At 44.7% G+C, this 21504-nt stretch overlaps 3 protein-coding genes across 17 annotated transcripts in view; 2 read left to right on the top strand and 1 right to left on the bottom strand.

Moving 5' to 3' along the window:
• Positions 1–1446: 1446 nt before the first annotated feature.
• LOC108098591 (tubulin alpha-1 chain) lies at positions 1447–3682 on the top strand. The gene is made up of 2 exons (XM_017201644.2): positions 1447–1590; positions 2079–3682. The coding sequence occupies exons 1-2, from the start codon at positions 1588–1590 to the stop codon at positions 3426–3428; spliced, it is 1353 nt and encodes a 450-aa protein (XP_017057133.1). The 5' UTR covers positions 1447–1587; the 3' UTR covers positions 3429–3682.
• Positions 3683–8643: 4961 nt separating this feature from the next.
• LOC108098439 (enhancer of yellow 2b transcription factor) lies at positions 8644–9356 on the top strand. The gene is made up of 3 exons (XM_017201336.2): positions 8644–8816; positions 8879–9017; positions 9077–9356. Exons 1-3 carry the CDS (start codon positions 8740–8742, stop codon positions 9167–9169), a joined length of 309 nt encoding a protein of 102 aa, XP_017056825.1. The 5' UTR covers positions 8644–8739; the 3' UTR covers positions 9170–9356.
• LOC108098325 (protein AF-10) overlaps positions 9219–21504 on the bottom strand; it is a 31928-nt gene continuing 19642 nt past the window's right edge. For 5 of the 15 annotated variants that reach the window (XM_017201153.2, XM_017201163.2, XM_017201171.2 and 2 more), the window contains 9 exons: positions 17210–17705; positions 16489–16837; positions 14052–15846; positions 13685–13862; positions 13449–13613; positions 11969–12464; positions 10887–11418; positions 10197–10445; positions 9219–10133 (listed from right to left, as the gene is read on the bottom strand). In XM_017201153.2, the coding sequence (XP_017056642.1) occupies positions 10404–10445; positions 10887–11418; positions 11969–12464; positions 13449–13613; positions 13685–13862; positions 14052–15846; positions 16489–16837; positions 17210–17705 (4053 nt within the window). In that variant the 3' untranslated portion in view covers positions 9219–10133; positions 10197–10403. Of the gene's footprint in view, positions 10134–10196; positions 10446–10886; positions 11419–11968; positions 12465–12793; positions 13614–13684; positions 13863–14051; positions 15847–16488; positions 16838–17209; positions 17706–21504 lie in introns of those variants that run through there. The other 10 variants (XM_017201197.2, XM_017201231.2, XM_017201265.2 and 7 more) reach the window with 7 other exon arrangements.

The raw sequence follows: 21504 nt of genomic DNA, 5'->3' as shown, positions 1-21504 counted from the left end.
GCGGAGATGTTAATTACTATTTTTTACAAATAAATAATTAGAAATCACGCTTTTCGGCACTTATATTAATTTTTGGGCCCTAAGGTACATACATAGTTCTTAAAAAAAAATTTTCTAAAATTTATTCAAAGAATTACGATACAAAAAATTCTTATAAACCAAAAAAACGGCACTATTCGCATGAACTGAACGATAATATGAACTTTTCTAGGTAAGTTGCGCTTTAGCGGCTTTTGCTAAATATGGTCTAGGAATTTAATTTTTTTTTTAAAGGATACCTTGGGGCCTAAACATTAATAAAAAAGTGGCGGAAAGCTTGATTTCTAATTATTTATTTGTAAAAATAGCAAAAAAGCAACTAGCCATAGCTTTTCTGGGTATTCACTCAGTACTATAAAATCACTCTGAGTCATTTCGCAACCTTTACAGCGTTCAGTACTAAAATTGGCAGTGCCTGACATGGTAAAAATGTTTAATTTCTTTTGTTTTTAAATTTTCACACAATTGCAGCACTCTTCATCCACAACACATTCTCAACGGTAAAGTTTTTCGCTAGAAAAACATGGCAATGTTCTAAAACGGGTAGTCTCGCGGCAGTGATAATTGTTATTTTAACACATAAATAATTTAAATGTTGTGCTTTAGCGCAACTTTACCCATTACCCTTTTCTATAAAGGGCGTTCCTTCTTGGAAAAATATACAAAACTGTGTAGGTTAATTTACTACGTATCGCTTTATTATTTGTCCAGAGTTTATAACTTGGTCAGCTAAGCTCACTACATTTAAGCGAGGTTGTTATATACTTTGTTATTAATTATTATATAGGTATTTGACCATATACACACACAAACAAGTAATATTTATGCTACAAACTCAATATAACTTTCAAACTTAAAAATTCCGGCTCTTAAAACGCTATAGCCTGTCGCAGCTAACATTGGTTTGTGTACTCGCTAAAGTCGCATGACGGCGGGTGTTGATGAGGATAAATTGCTAGATTGCGAAGGTGCGTCGGATAGTTTACATCGTCGACCAGACATCGATCGAGTCAAATGTATTACAATCGAAGGTTATTTCCCTCTAGTTCCGACCAGCTGAACCTTTTATCATTTTAGTGGTTTTCTGAAATTTGCGGTTTAACCGTTTAGAATGAAGCTGTCCTCTGCTTACCCGTTTGGGAAAACGTTGTTTCAAGATTATGTTAACCAGATTAAAAAAAAAGCGCCTCTAGCGGATAAGTTTGACGAACATTCAAAAACAACAATCAGTGGTGGGGTGATTGACTTAGGCCATTTTGAACCCCCATGTACCGCATAAGGGTTAACAACACACTCTATTCCGGTTTCACTCGCACTTATGGGACTGACGGATCTGGCGAGACCACCTTACACTTATTCCACCATGGTTCCGTCAAGCCAAACCCTATATAAAGCAGCCCGACTCGAGTTTTCATTATTCGTTTTACGTTTGTCAAGCCTCATAGCCGGCAGTTCGAACGTATACGCTCTCCGAGTCAGACCTCGAAATATCTACACATTTCTGTGAATTTTCTTGTCGCGTGTGAAAAACCCCACTAAACACTCAATATGGTGAGTAGAACACAAAACCCAGTGAAAATTCGCGTTGAAAGTGGTGCAGGCCAGATAATAAGCAAAAGCGTGCATTTGTTTCTTGAGCAATGGCGGCCGGTTTTAATTCTCTAAAATTGATGACGTCATGTTTTTGCGAAGAGAAAACGGCGTGGAGAAAATTTGTATTAGGCCGGATAAATTATCAAGCGAGAAAGCATTCCCACAGAATTGCATAGGTTAATTTAATTAAAAAAGTCTGAAATAGTAATTACTTTTTTCATTACCGGTTTTTAGTTTCTGACGCACTATCAATATAAGAGAAAATGGCGACAGAAAAATTCCGGCGTCGGCAAATGTACAGCAGAAAAAAAATCTGTATACCATATAGCCATCTCGCTCGCACGCAGACAGGGCCAGCTCAAGTTGGGCGCGGCACTGCGGCAATCGATTTTCTTAGGGCGTGTAATAAAAATAACTGACCATGTCCTTTACCCATCCATCCACAGCGTGAATGTATCTCTATCCATGTCGGCCAGGCTGGTGTCCAGATTGGAAACGCCTGCTGGGAGCTGTACTGCCTGGAGCACGGCATCCAGCCCGATGGCCAGATGCCCTCCGACAAGACCGTGGGCGGAGGTGATGACTCGTTCAACACCTTCTTCAGCGAGACCGGAGCCGGCAAGCACGTGCCCCGTGCCGTGTTCGTCGATCTGGAGCCCACTGTGGTGGATGAGGTCCGTACCGGAACCTACCGCCAGCTGTTCCACCCAGAGCAGCTGATCACCGGCAAGGAGGACGCCGCCAACAACTACGCCCGTGGCCACTACACCATCGGCAAGGAAATCGTCGACCTGGTTCTGGACAGGATCCGCAAGCTGGCTGACCAGTGCACCGGTCTGCAGGGCTTCCTGATCTTCCACTCCTTCGGCGGAGGCACCGGATCCGGCTTCACCTCGCTGCTGATGGAGCGTCTTTCCGTGGACTACGGCAAGAAGTCCAAGCTGGAGTTCGCCATCTACCCCGCTCCCCAGGTGTCCACTGCCGTGGTTGAGCCCTACAACTCGATCCTGACCACGCACACCACCCTGGAGCACTCGGACTGCGCCTTCATGGTCGACAACGAGGCTATCTACGACATCTGCCGCCGCAACTTGGACATTGAGCGCCCCACGTACACCAACCTGAACCGTCTGATCGGCCAGATCGTGTCTTCGATCACCGCCTCCCTGCGGTTCGATGGTGCCCTGAACGTGGATCTGACTGAGTTCCAGACCAACTTGGTGCCCTACCCACGTATCCACTTCCCGCTGGTTACCTACGCCCCGGTCATCTCCGCCGAGAAGGCCTACCACGAGCAGCTGTCGGTGGCCGAGATCACCAACGCCTGCTTCGAGCCGGCCAACCAGATGGTGAAGTGCGACCCCCGTCACGGCAAGTACATGGCCTGCTGCATGTTGTACCGTGGTGATGTGGTGCCCAAGGACGTGAACGCCGCCATCGCAACCATCAAGACCAAGCGCACCATCCAGTTCGTGGACTGGTGCCCTACTGGCTTCAAGGTCGGCATCAACTACCAGCCACCCACCGTGGTGCCTGGCGGAGATTTGGCCAAGGTGCAGCGTGCCGTGTGCATGTTGTCCAACACCACGGCCATCGCCGAGGCCTGGGCCCGTCTGGATCACAAGTTCGATCTGATGTACGCCAAGCGTGCCTTCGTCCACTGGTACGTCGGTGAGGGTATGGAGGAAGGCGAGTTCTCCGAGGCCCGTGAGGATTTGGCCGCCCTGGAGAAGGACTACGAGGAGGTCGGCATGGACTCTGGCGACGGTGAGGGAGAGGGTGCTGAGGAGTACTAAGCGTAGCGCCACTCCAACGCTCGCGGGGAGCGTCATTGGTGGGCGGGCAACCGTCGAAATCAGTGTCTACGCTTCCAAACGCAACAAAAAAATTCACTGCAGCACTGTAAAGCAAAAAACGAAACAGGAAAGATTTACAAACCAGATAGTATTTTATCCATAAAGACACGTATAGCAGAAAAGCCCAGCTAACTCGGCGATAAGTTGTGTACAAGAATAAAATCGGCAAAACAGTGTTGACAGCAAATAGAAAACCGCAACTTGTTTTTCATTTTTCCTTTCACAGCGATCGGCCATTCCAGCGTGAAAAAAGAAGGGGGTCATTGAACGAAGTTTCGACTGCGGGAAAGCAGAGCAGCCGCTCTCTTGTCTATAATTAGCGCTTTCTATTTTCCCCCGATTCGGGCCACTGCTGCGCTTTTCCGCTCTTTGCGGCAAGTGCAGACTGTACCATCCTGTGTGGTATGATGCACTTGGCTTTCCACTTCTCTGGTATCGATTCTCTGGGGCGATGAGTCATTCCATTTGGGGCCGCAGCATAATCACTGCTATATATGTATGTACATACAACCCCGCCAACTCGGCAAAATGATGACTTCATTTCTTAACTGCCGACAAACACGCCATTGCGTATGTATGTGGGTATATACTTGTTTACAGCGATGGGTAATATAATAGTTGGTAAATTTTAAGTGACAGTCTTAATACATACATATGTATTCTAAAAAACATTTAAATGGCTTTATGCCTTGATAATATTTTATTTTCACGAAAAGTTAAATTTGTGTCAAAAATATTAAATAATTAATTAATCCAAATTAATGATGTTTTATGATGCTGAAATCTTGGTATGCAATGTAAGTTTTTGTACAATGAGATTAGGAGATATTATTTATTGTGCTAGGATTCCTAGCCTAGGAAGTGTCCCAGGGGCTTGAAAATCTTTTTACAGCTCTAATGAAATGGCCATTTTTGTAGATGTATGTTCATATGTAGATTGACATGCGTATGTACATATATACATTGTTCCGGCCTTTTATGGGGGTTGTTTTGCCAAAACGAAATTTAAGCCTAGGTAAACCGGCTTGTTGTTGTGTTTTATAAGTAAGCCGCCTTCTTTGCCTGCGCCCAATGCAGTATTTTCGAGAAACAGACCGAAAAGTCAGCTGCCGCAGCTGCTATCGAGTTTCCAGAAATACCCAAACGAACGGGCAGGAAATGCAGCGCAGGAGGCCTAAAAATATTTACTGCAATGGCTAAAACAGCACAAAAATACATACATACATACACAATAATGTATAGAGCAATGCGTGCAGAGACCGGCGCCCTTTATTGAGGTTATGTCTGATGTCATTATAAGCAATTGTCAGAAAAACGAAGCGTATTTTGCCCTCGAACTAGGCTAAATGCAAAGTTCACTATTTTTCCCACAACTAACCCAAATTTTAAACTGTTTCTAAAAGAAATTCAGCTTAATAGGAAACAAATAAAAACAGTTGGCTTCACAAAATCAGAGCCAGCTACAAACAGATTGGTGTGGCGATGTGACTATATTTGTGCATGGAGGCATGAAGCCTACGCGATTGAATAATGACGACACTTCGAAACCGGCTCAATGAGACTATTTTCAGGCGATGTGGGAGGATTGAGTGGGTGGTCTAATGGCCATCAAGCCTTCAATCCAACAACGAAGCTCTGATTCATGAGTGAACAACATGATTTCATTGTTTTTGTTATAGAAATGTTTGATCAATAAAGAAAACTCCGAAAATAGCTGAAATACTGTCAGAAAAATTGCCGCAAATTATATGAAAATATGTATGTATGTATATATGTATATTTATTTATATTTACTTATAGGAAAGCTTAGTATTGATTTCATATAAAATAGAGACTTTAATATCTATTATCCATTAGTTTAGTCATCATTAGATCTTGCATATATTTCTATAGTTTGATTTATTTTTAATTGCTTTTCCAGAATTGATATTTTAGAGAGACAATCACTAAAAATCATACATAAAAGTCATACGACTTTGTTTTTTCGTTTAGTTTTGCGAGCAAATAAAAGAAAATAAAGGTGTTAAAAATTACACGTATGTACATATGGAGTATTTTATTCTACACAAATGTAGATTTGTGAGTTAGATGTAGATGTATATAACACATTCTATTTTACAGAAATGTAAGGGCTGCCAACCGGTTATTAGCAAATATGTATATTTCCGTTAAAAGGGGAATTAAGTGACCTTTTTCGAAATTTTTTAGAAAAGAAGCATAAAATCCTTTAATCAGCTAAATGAACTTGAAAGTTACATTGTAAGTAATTTTTTTTTTTTTTAATAATTTCGCCTTTGGTAAAATTTTAATTTTTACAGGGTAGTATCAATATGTACTACTGTGGGCAAAAAGTAAGATTAATTCGACGTGTATTTTATCGGGAGGGGATTACTTTGAAGGTGATGAAATTGATTCAGGAGAATAAATAAAGAATTTTCACTTTACAAACAAATTCACCTTACTTTTTGACCACAGTAGTATTTGTCTTTTATACTGTACAGCCAAGTACTAAATTTAGTAATTATATTAAAACTTAAGTTAAAACAAAATAATAATAAGAGATAATCATAATAACACTAAACTTAAAACATATCAAACAGCTTAAAGATTATTGTTCAAAAACATTATTTCGTCTACGACTAGGCCATTCGAGCTTGATGGATCGCAGAACAGTCTCCTGGCTTGAATCATCATATTTTGTGCGAATGCAATACTGGCTGGAGTTGAAAATATTTTGCAGCTGACTTTGTAAAGTAGTGGGAAGAGACACTCATTTTCCTTCCACCAATGGAGTACATTGAAATCGGGCTTCAGCACCACCTGCATACTAAGATAGCCGTTGATTTCGTGGGATATCATGTCGGTTTTGGTGTCATTCGAACGGGGAGTGATAAAATCGCTGAATATCCCGCTGTACTCACTGTCCGGCTTGATTCTTTTTGTCAGGCTTTCGGACTCCACATAAAACGACTCCATCATTGCCTTGCACTCATCTAAAATATCCTGCTTTTCAGAGTCTTCGAAGAGAAGAAGCCGGTTGGTAGGCGGAAAGAGCAGCAGAGATATTTTGTGGTACTTAGTAATAGAAGACTCGGCAATAGACTCCAAGTGGGGCTTCATAGCTACCTTCAGGCACGACTCGATCGCTACGTCTTCTGTACCTACATCGGCACATATTTTTCGAAGTCTATGTAAGTGTGGGATCACCATGTGTAGTGTCGGCTCTCTTGTTGCTTTCAGCTCCTTCAACGAGTTCTCAAAGTGGGTCAGAGTACGAATCAGGGCCATTATATTAGTTAATGTTATAACTTCACTGTCCTGATTTGAAAGGGCTATGGATACCGATCCCCAATGTTGCTGTACATTTCGAAAAGCGCCGATTATTTTGTCTAAAGGCGTGTAACATGTCGACCCTGATTTAAGGCAACCTTCCAAATACTCGTCGCATTTTTGGTATAGGAACTGTAGTTGTGGAGCCTCACGAAAGACCTTGTCAATTGCTTGGTTAAGCTGTGTGTTGATGCACAGGATGTGTGGTTGATCCCCAAAATTACTTTGGATATTTCCATCGTGTTCTGTAACCATCACTGGAGAATCCTCGTTAAGGTTGCAATTAAACTTTTGAAGAGTTTCTCTTATTTTTTCACGCATTTTTTGATCTACAAATGAAAAATAAATTTAGTTGAAAAAAATCTTTATAAAACGAACAATGATTTTATAAGTTTTACATGTCTTAAATAAATTATTGAACTTTTAATATCACCGAAGTTTCATTAAGAAATACATATTATAATTGGTTAAATTCCTTAAACCGCATTACTTTAAATTACATTTTTAGGATTTTTAGAAGGACAAAATAACGATCAGCTTAAAAGGAATTTCCTGCTGAAGCGCTAATAAGCCTATAGAACTTATAAACCCTATTAAGTCTTACCTCCATCAGGGGTATCTCTGCCGATGGCGGAAACGCTCAGCAAGCGGTTGATCACAGTGGATTCTTGAATATAGTGCATGGTGAGCACACCGTGGCGTTCCAGAAATTTATCGGTATATACGAACATGGCCAGACTGTAGCCGGCGGTTCGAGTGCCCGTGAGCTCCTCCAACAAGCTCCTTTGATGTCTTTCGTAAAGTTCGGATATGTTGCGGGCCACAGCTGCTGATTGTGGAAGGAGTTCCCCGACCTTCACATTTTCGCCGTAAGTAGCTCCTATGTTCAGCAGGATGCGCACCAGATTCATGAACTCGGAGTCCTCAACTATGTTCGGCGGTCGGCAGTTGCACACGCACCAGGCGGTGACAGCACCCAGTACCTTCTTTTGGGTCTCCTCATCCAGGGGAACATCTGGGGCGATCTTTGCCTCAGAGTTGCGGGACTGGGCGTCTAGTTTCAGGGCGCACTTGTGTTTCATTAGGTTGGAGGTGCTCATCTGGAACTTGTGGACATTGTAGCAGTTGCGGCAGGCCACAAAATTCTCGATGTCCTCCCCGTTCTCGTCCACAATCACGGCAAACAGCTGCCACACCTTGCTTCGACCGCGCTTATCCCGTAGAGTGTACTGTCCGCTGGAAAGTCTTCGCTTGAGATCCGCGATGTGGGCATATGTGGCTTGGGTCGTCAGGTCCGGAGTGGCGCACCGCGAACGGGAAATAGCGGTGTACTGCAAGGATGCGTATTTAAAATCAATAACACGACAAGAAAGTTAAAAGTTATTTCCACGAAGACACGATTAGCTCTAATCCCTCGGTTGGCCTTAATATCCACCCACCTGCTCTAGTTCCATGTCATTGAAGTTAAGTTCATGCTTTATTTCGAAATCTCTCAGCAAATCCATTGCTGAATTATTTTCGAATCAAAACAAAAATATAAATATCTAGCGATGGACTAAACTTTAGTTACGGTGCTTGGCACGAATAGTTCGCAGTCACTATAACTTTGGTCACGAGATTTTTTAAATACCAATGATTAGATTCTCTTAAAATTATTAAGGATTTATTGGACTAAGCAGATATATTAAAATGGATAAAGAAATGTGTTACTGATATCGTCTTAATTAATTAATTAACAGCACCATTGTATGTCGTGATCGTTGAAATTGAGACCACGTCCGCTCGTTCATTTCGAAACCAGTTCCACTTGTTAAGGTTCCCTAGATTCGGTTCATCATCCAAACACTGAGTTTGTAAACAAATTCCAACGTCTGGCGCTTAAAATTTTGTTAGCAAACAGAAAACAAGCAAAAATTTTACCATGTCGAATAGCAAGGAAACGGGAACGGATTCCGATCCCTTGGATGATGTCAAGTTGAACAGCAGCGATAGCGTGGCGTAAGTACTTCTTTTGATTTTTTAACCTAAATATAACCTGAATGATTGGTTACCCCAAAAAGTTTAAAGGACCTGCTGCAGAAGCGACTTTCTGAGTGCGGTTGGCGGAAGGATATCGAGGAGCTGATACGCCAGACGATCAAGGAGCGCGGCGTGGCCAACTTAACCCACGACGAACTGGCTGCTGAAATAGTCCCACATGTAGGTTACAGGCACCTCCTGTTGGTTTTGATTTGTTTAACCCATATCAATCGAGGCAGGCTCGCGCTTTGGTTCCCGAAGTCATTCGAAAGGAGATGCTGGTGCGCGTGCGCGCTGCCTTGGAAACCTCACTGCCCCCGGAAAAGAACTGACTGCCCATCCAGAATCCACCGAACCCAATCAATAGGCACTCCGCATATCTTAAATTCTAGCACATGTGTTGTTGTGGTTTATTATCTCGTATTTAAGTAGATATTTACATACTTATGCTAGTTATGAATTGCGCCTTTAGTTGTACAATATGCATGTAATAAATAAACAACCTAATTATAGTTAGAATACGTTGTTGCTATGTTCATGTTATGGGTACTCGATTGGCTAAACAAAATTTGTGGTGGTTTTGTTGTTAGGAAATTAGGAACGCGGCTTGGGCTCTGCTTGTATTTGTTGAATTATGCTACAAATAATAAGGCTTAACTGTAGGTATCCGTTAATTTTAAATATTTACTTATTCATTAACGAGTCGATTGAAAAGTCTTTGAATTTGGCGTTGGAATCATCGTTAAACAGCTGCTGCTGCTCCTGCTGCTGTTGGTGCTGCAGTTGCTCCTCTTGCTGGCCAGCTGTTGCCGTTGCTGTCGGCAGCATTTTCAGTAGCTTGTTGCGTGGCTTGCGCAAAAACTTCGTGTTTATTTGAAACTTGGTTGGTTTGTGGTTTGCAATGGACTGAACCGGAAACATTGCTGCATTTGTGGCTGCGTTTTCCGCTAAAGTGGTCGATGGGGTCAGTGATGTTGCTATTGTGGTTGATGCTTGAACTGTTGTGTTGTTGGCGGGCCGATAATTGTGGCGCCAGGCACGCAGCTCTGCTCCACCCGGCGGTTTGACAATGGACAAAGGCTTTGTTGCGGTTGCTGGAATCGGCGCTTTCGCCGATGAATACGCGTTGGGTCCAAAGCACTTTAGAAAATTCTGTACGTGCAGCAAACTGTCATTCTCGTTTTTATGCAACGGCCTGCGCTGTTTGTCCTCGTTTTCGTCCTCCGCCTCGTAGTCCACCGAAGACTGCTGCTGAGACGAGGACGAAAAGGTGGAAGAACTGCTGTTGCTGCTGAGCTGCAAATACCAAGCTTGTTTAGCTATCTGTACAAACACTGCGAATTAACAACTAGCACCTACATCATCGTCGATTTTGTCGATCAGCTGCTGAAAGCCCAGCTCGGCTGGTTTCAGCTGGCTGTGATAAGATGGCTGGGACAGCTTGTTGCTGCCGTGGTTGCTGCTACTGCTGCTGCTGCTGTTGTGACGGCCTCCACGTTTGGCCAGGGATTGCTTCTTCTTCAGCTGGTGCTGCGGCTGCTGAAGCACTTGCTCACGGTATGACTTTCAGCTGGTTTTGGCGAGGTTATCGTCGCGCCTTAGTTGGGACTGCAAGTAAAAACCAATAGATAAGTAAGCAAGTCAGAGCAGCAACGATTCCACACTGGTTTCGGGGAGTAAGGTAACAATGCTTGATCTTCTCTTTCAGCCTGGCACACAAAGACAAAAAACAATTTTGGTTTTCACTGCCGACAGCAATGGGATATCAACAATGAGCTAGATGGGCGCTAAGCAGATGAAATCGAATTCGTGGCGAGTGTGTATTGAAATTTCTTTGGCTTTCCGATTGATTGGCTGATCGAATGACTGGTGGGTGGTGGTGGGTGAGTGCGTGGATGACACGTGATGAGCATGGCGCAAAATGAAAAGGTGGTGAATGCACGAATTACAGGCACTGGCTTATGGATTATGGATTCCCATGTGGCAAGGACATGCACCCACAATCACACTGACACACACACAGGAACTCGCTGGCACGCACTCTACTACCTGGTGATGCGTGCTGTAGAGCGCCGCGTGGTGCGCCGCATAGGAGGAGGAGGTGCTACTTAAACCGTCAACGCCAACGCCGCCGCCACCCACTTGAATCTGAATGCTAGGATGTTGGTGTGGGTGTGGGTGGTGGTGCTGCTGACCCATGCCCGTGCCCGTGCCCGCTGTGGTCGTAAAAGTAGTTGTGGTTGTTGCTGCTGTTGCAGCCATGGCTGTCGCTGACCCACCTCGTCCGATGCCCGCGGCAGCACCACCTCCAGCGCCCAGGCTCATTCCCACGCCCAGCATGTGGGCGGCGGCCACGGCGGCGCTGGTGTGGTGCGACTGGTGCAGGTGCTGCTGCACTTGTTGCGCGTGCTGCTGCTGCTGCGAGGGATGCGACTGGTGTTGCGACTGGTGCTGCGTCTGCTGCTGCGACGAGTGCTGGTGGTGCAGGCTGTTGCTGTTCACCGCGCCACTGGCGTTCAGGATCCCCACGCTGCTGTTGCTGTTCCCGGCATTGTTGTACGCATGGGCCGCAGGAACGTGCCTAGAAATATATGAAAGCGCGCGTTTAGATTTTAAGAAAATATACAAATTCCTTATTTTGCTCATTATACAGGGAACCTCTTCTTTACAAAAAAGCGCTTGCACTGATTCATTGATCAATAAAATAATAGTTTCTTAAACACAAATAATTAAACATTTATGGTAATAATTATTTAAAGGTGCGTATTAGCAGTATCATTAAGATATAAGCTAAAACGATGGTATCACAAAATTTTCCGTCGGGATAGAAATAAAGTAAAATTTTCAACGGTAATTTTTTTTTAAGAAAATACTAGTAACAAATAACTGCTTATTCGTTTTTAATCATCGAATGATTATTAAACAATGATGATTAAACAAAAGAAATATATTCAGATAAAGAACATATTATTTTATCATTAAAATCTTAAATGAATGTAATTTAAAGAATATGTGAGGTGGTCTTTTGGTCGAAAAGATACGCTTCTATTAATATCATTATTGGTGGGGTGGCATCTCAGGGATTTGCAAGATGGTTGGGGTTTTTTCTCTTATTTTTTATCCGAACTCACCTCATTCCCAAGTTGGCTGCATTGGTCATGTTCAGGCCAGAGATTGACATTGGCGGTGCGGAGGGTCCACTGGCGCTCGAAGCTGTTGCAGGATTGCTGTTGCTGCTGTTGACACTGTTGCTGCTTGTGTTGTTGCCACTGTTGCCGCCGCTGTTGCTACTGCTGCCACTGTTGCCGCTGTTGGTGTTGTTGCTGCTGCTGCCGGTGCCGCGGTAGTCAAGCACCACTCCACTGGAGCTGGCTGGGGCCACGGTGGGCCGGCTGTTGGCCATGGTGGGGATGGTGGTGTTAATGGCAGTGGTGGCCAGCGAGACGGCCGCCGCGATTGTTGTGGCCGCGGTGAGGGCGTTGATGTTGCTGCCGAGTCCGATGCTGCTGCTGCCGCTATTGCTGCTGGAAGCTAGTGTGGAAATGACAGAAGTTGTACAAGTGGATGTTGCTGTTGATGTTGAGGTTGTTGTTGTGGTTGTTGGAGCTGCCGTTGTTGACATGGCGGCTGTAAGCATTTGGTTAGATTGTGAGTACCCCTTGGTTGCTGTTCCATCTCCACGAAATTTGTGTGTGTGTTTTGTGCGGTATTAGTTTGCAATTGGTGAGTGGGTGTGGTGTGTGTGGAGTGTGTTTTAAAGTATGTGCGGGTGTGTGGGTTTCTCTTCACTGCATGCAACAGACAGCAACACAACGAACTTAAGTGTAACTAAAGGTTCAACGCTTAATCTGTAGTTAGCCTTCACCCCAACGTTTGATTTTGGTTTAGCAAGCTGCCGTGGGAAAAATGGGCAAAGGGGCAAAATGGAACTTAGGCAAATAAATTTAGAATTTGTGTTCGTTTTCGTGTTTAATATATTAAACGTTTTATTCATTTTAAAAACAAATAAAAGCGAAAAAGTTAGCCCTTAGATATTGAAAGAACTTAACTATAAACTTGGCCAAGAAAATAATTAGTCGTTACAAGAGTAAGTATAAATAGGTTCTGTATTTTGCAGTAAATACATACATATAACTAACTTAAAAGTTTAAATTAAAGTAAATTAATCTAATCAGGGGGTCGACTGACGGTAGAAATATGCAGTTAAGCATTCCGTATTAAAAGGGTGACGAATTGTCAATGCGGTCGATAAATGCAGTAATTAATATTTTGCCATCTCTGCTTTTGTTTGTCAAACATTAACCTCGCTGACAGGAATATGGGTGTGAATAGTATGTACATATTTTTTGTATCAACATGACCATTGGTAACCAGTTTAGTTGTTGGCTTAACTTAAGTTACTTAAGACTACGACACGAACTAGACTCGAATTCCACTTGTATGTACAACGAATTCCGAACAGAAAAGTGTAAGTACAGAAACTAAACGCAAAATTTGGTCTGTGAGCAGTGGCTGTGTGAGTGGGATGTGTGGCTCCTCCAGTGCCACGTGGTGGGAGCGAGCAAGTGCCGACACCAAGAACAAGAGAGAGTGGGCGCCTTCTCTACTTACCATGCGCCTCGGCCTTGGCACTGCTTGCGATGGTGCTCAGCGGGATCTGCAGGCGCGCGTTGACCGCCAGCAGGTGGTCGCGCCGCGCTATCAGGCTGGTCACGTGCTCCTCCAGCCGGAGGTTCTCGCTCTGCAGCTGGTGCAGGCAGTTAAGCAGCGAGGCAACTGCAATACAAATTTCAGGTGTTAGTCTCTGAAGTGTCGTTTGTGGCTCCCGATATGCGACTCATACTCACTGTCAAAGTGCTGCGCCTGCTCCATGAGGAACTGCGAGCCCTGCTCCCACTGGCGCTCGAGCAGTTGCTCCAGGCTCTGCGGAATGGGCATGTTGCCGTTGATGCCGCCACCGCTGAACATCGACTGCAGTGGATTGGGAGCTGGGGCGGCATTGCTGATGGCGGCACTCGAATTTCGCTGCAAACGAGAAAGAAGGTTCGGTGTCGTGAGCACTATATGTAAAGTCAAGTTAACTTATATTTTAGGTGAGTTTTAAAAACGTTAAAGAAATTATACAAGTGATTTCTTCTGAAATACAGTCCTTTGAGAAAACTTTTAGAGGCAATCACACATATCTTATCTTTTGTTTTCAAAGTGTTTGCTCACCTGCTTGCCGGGGAAGGGCACTCCCGCGTACTGCGAGTTCAAGGCGTCGGCCGTGTAGATCGAGTGGTCCTGCACCTCCATGTGCAGCTGCTCGGAGAGCTTCTGGGCCACGCTGCTGTTCGGATTGATTTGGTTGCCCAGCATGTGGGCTGCCGTGTGCGTGATGATCGAGCTGGCCGAACTGGCAGTGCCGGACGCAGCTGGCGTGGCCGGCGGAGTGGGAGTGCTGCTGGCCGGATTGCTCGAGCCACTGGCCGTCCCGTTCTGGAGGAGGCGCACATCCTTGAGATCCTGTTGAGCATTCGAAACAGCAGCAGATGCCGCAGCTGCCGCAGCCGCTGTTGCTGCTGCTGTGGTCGAGTCCTTGGCCTTGCGACCACGCTTCCGCACGTTTCCTGGCTGAGCAGGCGCCGAAGTTGGCGCCGCGGCGGTCAGGGAGCTGGCTGCCAGCGTCGCCGTGTGCATGGCCGATCCTACTTCTGAGCCGGGCGAACTGGGAGGGGAGTCCTTGATGGCACTCACGGGCAGCATGGGCACATCCAGTTGCGTCTGACTCTCGTAGGTGAACTTGAGGCCGCCGGTCGAGCCGCCGCCACCCGCCATCGAGTTGAGTGGCAACTGGCTGCTCAGCGTCATCAAGGGAGCCGTTGTCGCGGGCACTGCAGCTGCCGATGATGAGGAGTTGCTCGCCTGGCTGAGATCGGGCGTTCTGTTGTTGGGTTTCGACGTGGGCGCATTGGAAGAGGGAGTGGTATTCGTATTAGTGAATTGCAATATCTCTAGATCTTCGTGCTGCTGCTGTGGTTGTTGCTGCTGTTGCAAGTGCGTAAAGCTAGCGGAGTTGGAAGCTGAGGCTGAGCTAAGATTTGTGGGGGAGTTGGATCTAGCGGGGGGTGCATATTGTTGTTGCTGCTGCTGCTGTTGTTGTTGCTGCTGTTGCTGTTGCTGTTGTTGTTGTTGTTGTTGCTGCTGCTGCTGCTGATACAGTTGCGTCTGCTGTGCACGCAACATTTTCTTATTTAGGGGCTTGGCTTGACTGCCGGCAGGCAAGGCATTGCTGGTGGAGTTGCTGCTGCCGCGATAGCTTCCTGAGGAAGCTGACATGTTAACCGGCGAGTCTAGCAGATTGACCACACTGGCCGCCCCACTGGAGCCGCCACTCGAGGAGGAGGACGACGTGGACGAGCAGGACGACGAGGTCTGGTCGCCATTGTGGTTCGCATTGCTGCTGCTATTGTTGCGCGTGCTGCGACTCGTTGTACTCGCGGCAGCCGCTGTTGCTGGCGGCGAGTCGACCGAGGACGAGGACAGGGATTGCAGCATCACCACCGGCGAGGACACCGCTGGTGGTGCCACACTCAACGGCGGCGGGGTGGGAGTGGCGTTGTAGTGGGGCGAACTGTGGCGACTCTGCTTCTCGGCTGGCGTTGTGGCAACTGCCGATGATGTTGCCGCCGTCGACACCGATGCCGCTTCGTTCTTGCTCTGCGCAGCCCCCCGCTTTTTGCCCGATCTCGACGGGCCCTTGGAAGTGGAGGTGGAGGAGGACGTGGCCGGGACAGTGCCACCCGACATGGAGGACGAGGAGGTGGAAGTGGAAGTGGAGGAGGATGAGGAGGAGTTGGCGGAGGAGTGCAGCGCATGTGGCTGCTGCGACGACGCGCTCTGCTGCTGCTGTTGGTGTAATTGCTGCTGCTGCTGTGGATTTTGTTGGTGGTGGCTATTGTGGTGGGTGGGGTGGTGGTGGTGGTGATGGGCATGGTGGTGACTACTGCCACTCTCACCGGAGCGCGATCTACGTGTACAGGGTGGGTGGGTGGTTGGGTGATCGTGGCGTGTGTGTGGTGTGGGAAGACATTAAGCAAACGAGAGAGAGAGAGAGACAAAGAGAAAAATAGTGGTTTTTATAGATCGCGCATTTTTGGATTTAAGTTCTTCAACTTTGCAGCGACACAAAGAACGAAATGTTGGTTATTGCAACCATAAGCTTTCAGAAAACGAGGCGCAAACAAAAAGAAAATAATCAGTTCTGTTTCAAAATTCAAGTCACATCAAACCTTATGAAATTCATATTGATAAAATTTCAAAAGAAAGAAAAGATATTTAATTTAAAGAACGGCACAAGCTCATTGAGATCTTAAACGGATCTTTTGGAAGCCTAAAAACTGAACGGGGGATAATATTCATTTACATTTTTTGAAATCTTTGTAACGAAACAGAACCAAAGGGAACCCCTAATCTCATTGTGGTGAAATGGGGACAATTGACTATCTACACACGCACAGCAACAGAACAACAAAAACACATTAACAAAGGGTGTCAAAATATAAATCTACGATCGAGTATAAACTAAAAGCACGAGCAGGCACTAGCAACATGTACTAAGGGACTGAAATCAGTCCTTAGGCTGACTACGAGGTGACCATCATCCGCATACCTGCTCCGTCGTGCCGGCGGCGCCTCCTGCTCCTGCAACTGCTGCACCCGGGTCGTCTGCTTCTCGTAGCTGATCTTCAAGATGCCGCTCTCCGTCGTGGTGGCGGTGAGGTTGCCGCTGGGATGCGGGACTCCGCTGGCGGAGAGTATGCTGCCGCCGCTGTTGCCGCTGACTAGGTTGCCCAGGGCAGGCGACGACTTCCCGCTCTGATGCTGTATGACCGACGAGGAGCCGCCGCTGCTCGCGCCACCATGAAACGCTCCGGATGCACCACCCATGGTCGTCAGATTACTGGGCTGTTGATGCTGCGACTGTGCGCTGCTGCTCCGCGATGACGCTGAATGGGATTCTGGAATAAAAATCAAAACAATGCGCATGAGTATTGATTTCGAAAATAAAGACATAAAGGTTCTTCAATCAGCTTTTGCAAACAGAAGCGTCAACAATAATAGAAATAGTCGTTTTTTCTAAATTTAAAATTTAAAAACAATAATACTTTAAAATGTTATTATTATGAATTGAAGCTAAGTGTTTTTGAAAAAGGTAGGACTTCAATTAATCATGGCTAATAATTTACTGAAGTGTTTGGAAATTCCAAAATTAAACATATCTAAGATATTCAGGAAAGTGAATAATTCTAGTCAACTCAACTCGTTGTCAACATGACAGAGTTGTGACCTCTTGGGCCTCAAAACCAGCCTGTTGTCTGGCTGCAACTCACCGCTGGTGGTATTACTGCTACTGCTGCTGGTGGGCAGATTGATTCCAGGTACATTGGCCGTGGAGAGCGGCACGGAGACATACAGGCTGGGTGCGTTGCTGCTGCTTCCAGTCGACGGCTGCTGGCTGCTGCTGTTGCTGCTGATATCCTTGCTGCTGCTGCCGTGCTTGCTGCTGCTGCTACTGCTGCTGCTGCCACCGCCAGCGCTTCCTGTGCCACTCGACTTGCTGGACTCTGTCTTTGGATAAGCGGCGGATCCCACAACCGATGGTGCTCCTCCGGCTGCTGCTCCGCCGGAACTGTTGCCACTCGAAGTGGAGCCTGCATTGCCGCTACTGCTGCCGCCTGAGGTAGAGCTGCCCGTCGCCGGAGGGGCTGACGCTGCTGTGGCACTCGCCGTTACCGCAATGGATGCACTCGACGAGCTGGCCAGCGGTGCGTTTACTTCTGCGGTTGCGGAGGTCTGGTGGGTCGGCGGGCTGAGTTCGGTACGTTGCTGCAGGCGACAAGAACGTAGGAAGTGGTAAATTATTATGCGAATATTTGGTTTGTGATTCACAAGTAAATACAGCTAGCTGATAAACAGCTAACTATATGATAAGCTTTGCCAAAGTAACAACTATCAAGTGGTTAGCCTTTTTTGTTTTTGCATTACACAATGGGAGGAAACGACTATCAAACAGTTGGGTCCGATTGTAAAAGGTTCGGTATCGAGTTATCTCATAAAGAGCAAGCAACTAATACGTTTTATTGAAGGCTTTAGAGAAGAGCTTGCTTCATCATGACTTTGATATTTTATTAAAGTTCCGTGTAATGTACAATCAAATTGTACTATTCGATTTGCATTTCTAATTTAAATTCTCTTTTATTTAATAAGAAACCCGCATTTTTCGGAGTCAATCCTAAATATTCAATTTACCAACCTAATTTCAAACTTTTTGTTCTGTTTATTTGTTAAGTAATTTCTATGTTTATAATTCATAGTATTATATGACAATAAATGGGACACTTTTCAATTTGTGAACAATACTTTAATTTGCTTTCTTGAAAGTCTTTCAACATGTCTCGAGAGTGTTATCCATATCGGTGTGAATAATGGTGTTTGTTCCTCGTCTGATTTGCTTTTTAGCTTTGCGGTCATTAGCAACATCCGGTTGGTGGTGAGCCATGTAAACACATGTTTACAACACCATCACCATCAAGGCAGAAGAATAACAAACACAGAAAAATAGCAGAGAGCGCAGCTCGATTAACAGGCCGACAACAGGCTGTTAAACTGAGCCAGCAATCACAGCAACCCATTGCTGTTGTTATGGTTGTTGCTGCTGAAACAAATGCAGCGGGCGGATGACAGAAAGAGAGGGATAAATCCCCAACGTATGTGTTCCATATAGATAAAAAAAAAGAAACACATTAATGCAACTTAAAAGCTCTTATCGCTGATGTTGCTGCACAAAAAAAAAATGAACACAAAAAGAACGGAACAAGTACGTGAGTCAGAGTTTTTCAAGAATGCAAGACACCCAGACTGCAGCTGCAACAAATGTTGCTGCAATGTTGGGCGAGTCTGCTGGTTGGTTTTGTTGTTGTTAAAATTGTATTTTTGTGGTTTTGCCTCGACATATGCTGCCATATGAAGCTCAATTATACATATATATATACAGATATTTATTTATATATAGGCTTGTATGTGGCAACAAAAGTTACATGCAGCGAATGCACAAAAAACAATAAAGAGCAAGGCCTACCGATTGGGAGAGATACTCCAACTCCGCTCATTTCACCCACCCGTTCGCTCTCTCTCTCTAGCTGCTTCTTTTCCCCCTCTCTCTCTCTCTCTCTCTCTCTCTCTCTCTCTCTTTCCCATCAGACTTCCTAGCTTTTGTTGTTGCTTGATATTGGGGTTGGGGGTGCAACATACCTCGTACATACAAACATAGGCACACCACACATACATTGTAGTTTGGTCACGTAGACAAAAAAAAAACAGACAAAAAGAAAAACCATGAATGGCGTTGCCACCTGATGGAACGTTTTCCCAATAGGAAATCCCATTTGATTGGAACAACCAGGTGGCAGATCGGGCCTGTTGCTTCAAAAACTTCGGTTTCAAATTTCCGAGACCGACAAAAACACCTTCATGCCTCATTAAATGCAGGTCAAGGAAAGCAGGAACTAACACCATCTGCCACATAAAATCCAAGTCCGTTATAAAAACCCAGGTTCAATTTAAGCATATTGTTATTTTCTTCTCTGAATACCAAAATTCGTGTATTTAAAAATTAAAAATTTATTTGTAATTTTTAGGCAATAGTTTAAAACAGACATGTAATCTTTATGTATATTAGTTATTATATAAGATAAGATATCAAATAGGATTACTAAACATTAAATTACATTTTTTCCTCTAAATTAAATGGTATCCCCTTTATGTACGTGCTTTTATAAGCTCTACTGTAACCAAGATAATATTTGGTTGGTTTGTGATATGTTTTGTAATTGGAAAATAAGTTAAGCCTTTTTCATGGTCAAGTTCTGTTTGTTTTTCAATGCTTCTGGCTTCGTTTTCTAACCCCCTTTTTGTGGACCTTCAGCTAGCCAGCTGCCGCAATTGTGATTATCCTGTTGCTGCAGCTAATGGCCTGAAGCAGGAGCGAAATCAGGATAACAAATCATCCCCTATGCTATATAAGTTTTTTTTTGACAACTTGAGCGTGCTTTGCATTCGGGAATCGCTTCCTGGACACATTTCAATTTTATTCCCATTGTGCGACAAATTCAATTCAATAAAAGGAGCCAAGCCGAGACAGCCGGAAGTAAAACACCAACTATAAATATTATATTAGCGTGTCTGTTTGAATGTGTGTATGTTCACTCCTACCCTTCCGCGAGTTCTCCCTCTCTTTCTGGCAAACAATGCTATGGGTTAATGGTCGTATAAAAGGGTTGTCCTTGTCCCCTTTGCAGACAGAATTTCGCATAAGTGAAGAAAACATCCAAGCGAACAACAACAAAGTCGTCAAATAAACGATAGAATTATTTAAATTGAATTGAGCGTTATTTTTTGGCAAATGCCAGGAAGGGAATGTTTATGTCGCTGGTAGAAAGCAAAATCAAAAGGAATTGCTCAGATTCCGAAGAACAAACAATGCGTCTGTGCTATCCTTTATTGAATTAAGGCTTAAACTTGAGATAGAAATGTCTGGCAAAAGGGAAACTAGAAATATCTACTTGTTTAGGGGATAATCGGGCATTCACAGAGAATAAAGGATGGGTTTTGCGAAAGTGGCTTCTAGTTAATTGAAAAGTAATCCAGAAAATCCGAAAAATTATTTATTAATGGCTCACTCTATTTGCAATATTGAAGCATTACAGAACATAGAAGTATTTCCGCTGCAATTTTTCATAACTAGACTTTTGCAGTTCGTTTTAAAACGAACTATTATTGATAATTTGATCTTACAATCATTACGGTCTGAGTTATATGAAACCTTGCAAACAAACATATTTGTTATAGATTGGATTTTTAAACTGAACGAAATGTAATAGCCCCATCATGTGTTGGAAAAAGTATTTCTATAGAAAAGTTTGAGTTCCTGGAGTCGTACTTTGTTTATAAACAAAACTGCTGATCTTATCTATTGCACATCTGAAAACATATATTCTTAAGGCTTTAATCCACCTTTGAGGGGAAAAATAACAATACAGTACTTGCCAATTAAAATAACAACTAGAGCAAGACCCAAGATGGCAAAAAAAAAACAAGACAACAGTAAAAAGGAAAGGTGAGTAAACAGAGATCCCAAGACAGGACAACGGCCCGCATACCTGGGAAGTGAGGCAGGCAGCAGCTGTAACAAGATCGAAGCGAGGATCAATCAACCGCCAGAAAGCAACAGCCAGCACAAGCACAAAAAAGTAAGGGTAGCTCCGAGGAACTCACTCAAGATGAAGCCACAAGGGAACGAGGAAGATGCTTGGCAGCTGTCGTAAACTAGGCGCAAATGTGCCCTGTTGGTTGTGCACAAGGCCAGAAGAAGGAAGCGGCCTGGCCCGGCGCAGGACACAATGCGGCGATATCCCAGGGATATACCCAGGCAGCCAGCGAAACCGGCCTGATATCGGGATAAGGTTTTTGCCCTCTAAAGGGGAAACGGAAAGGATAAGGCGAACAGCTGTGTGAACGGAATCCCCTCTGCTGGCTGGTCACGTAGTCCTGGAAAAAGCGGGAGCTGGAGCAGAGTCCGCCCTTAATGGCACTTACACTAATCAATAATCGAGCACCATGTGTCACA

Source organism: Drosophila ficusphila, unplaced genomic scaffold (assembly GCF_018152265.1).
Source record: "Drosophila ficusphila isolate 14025-0441.05 unplaced genomic scaffold, ASM1815226v1 contig_791, whole genome shotgun sequence".
Lineage (NCBI taxonomy): Eukaryota > Metazoa > Arthropoda > Insecta > Diptera > Drosophilidae > Drosophila > Drosophila ficusphila.
This window is presented reverse-complemented; position numbering and strand designations above follow the sequence as displayed.

Excerpts from the sequence above, each read along its gene's own strand:
- LOC108098439 (XM_017201336.2), top strand. The coding sequence starts at position 8,740 with ATGTCGAATAGCAAGGAAACGGGAACGGATTCCGATCCCTTGGATGAT. Across the intron at positions 8,817-8,878 it reads AACAGCAGCGATAGCGTGGC|TTTAAAGGACCTGCTGCAGA; the intron begins GTAAGTACTTCT and ends TACCCCAAAAAG. Across the intron at positions 9,018-9,076 it reads CTGCTGAAATAGTCCCACAT|GCTCGCGCTTTGGTTCCCGA; the intron begins GTAGGTTACAGG and ends CAATCGAGGCAG.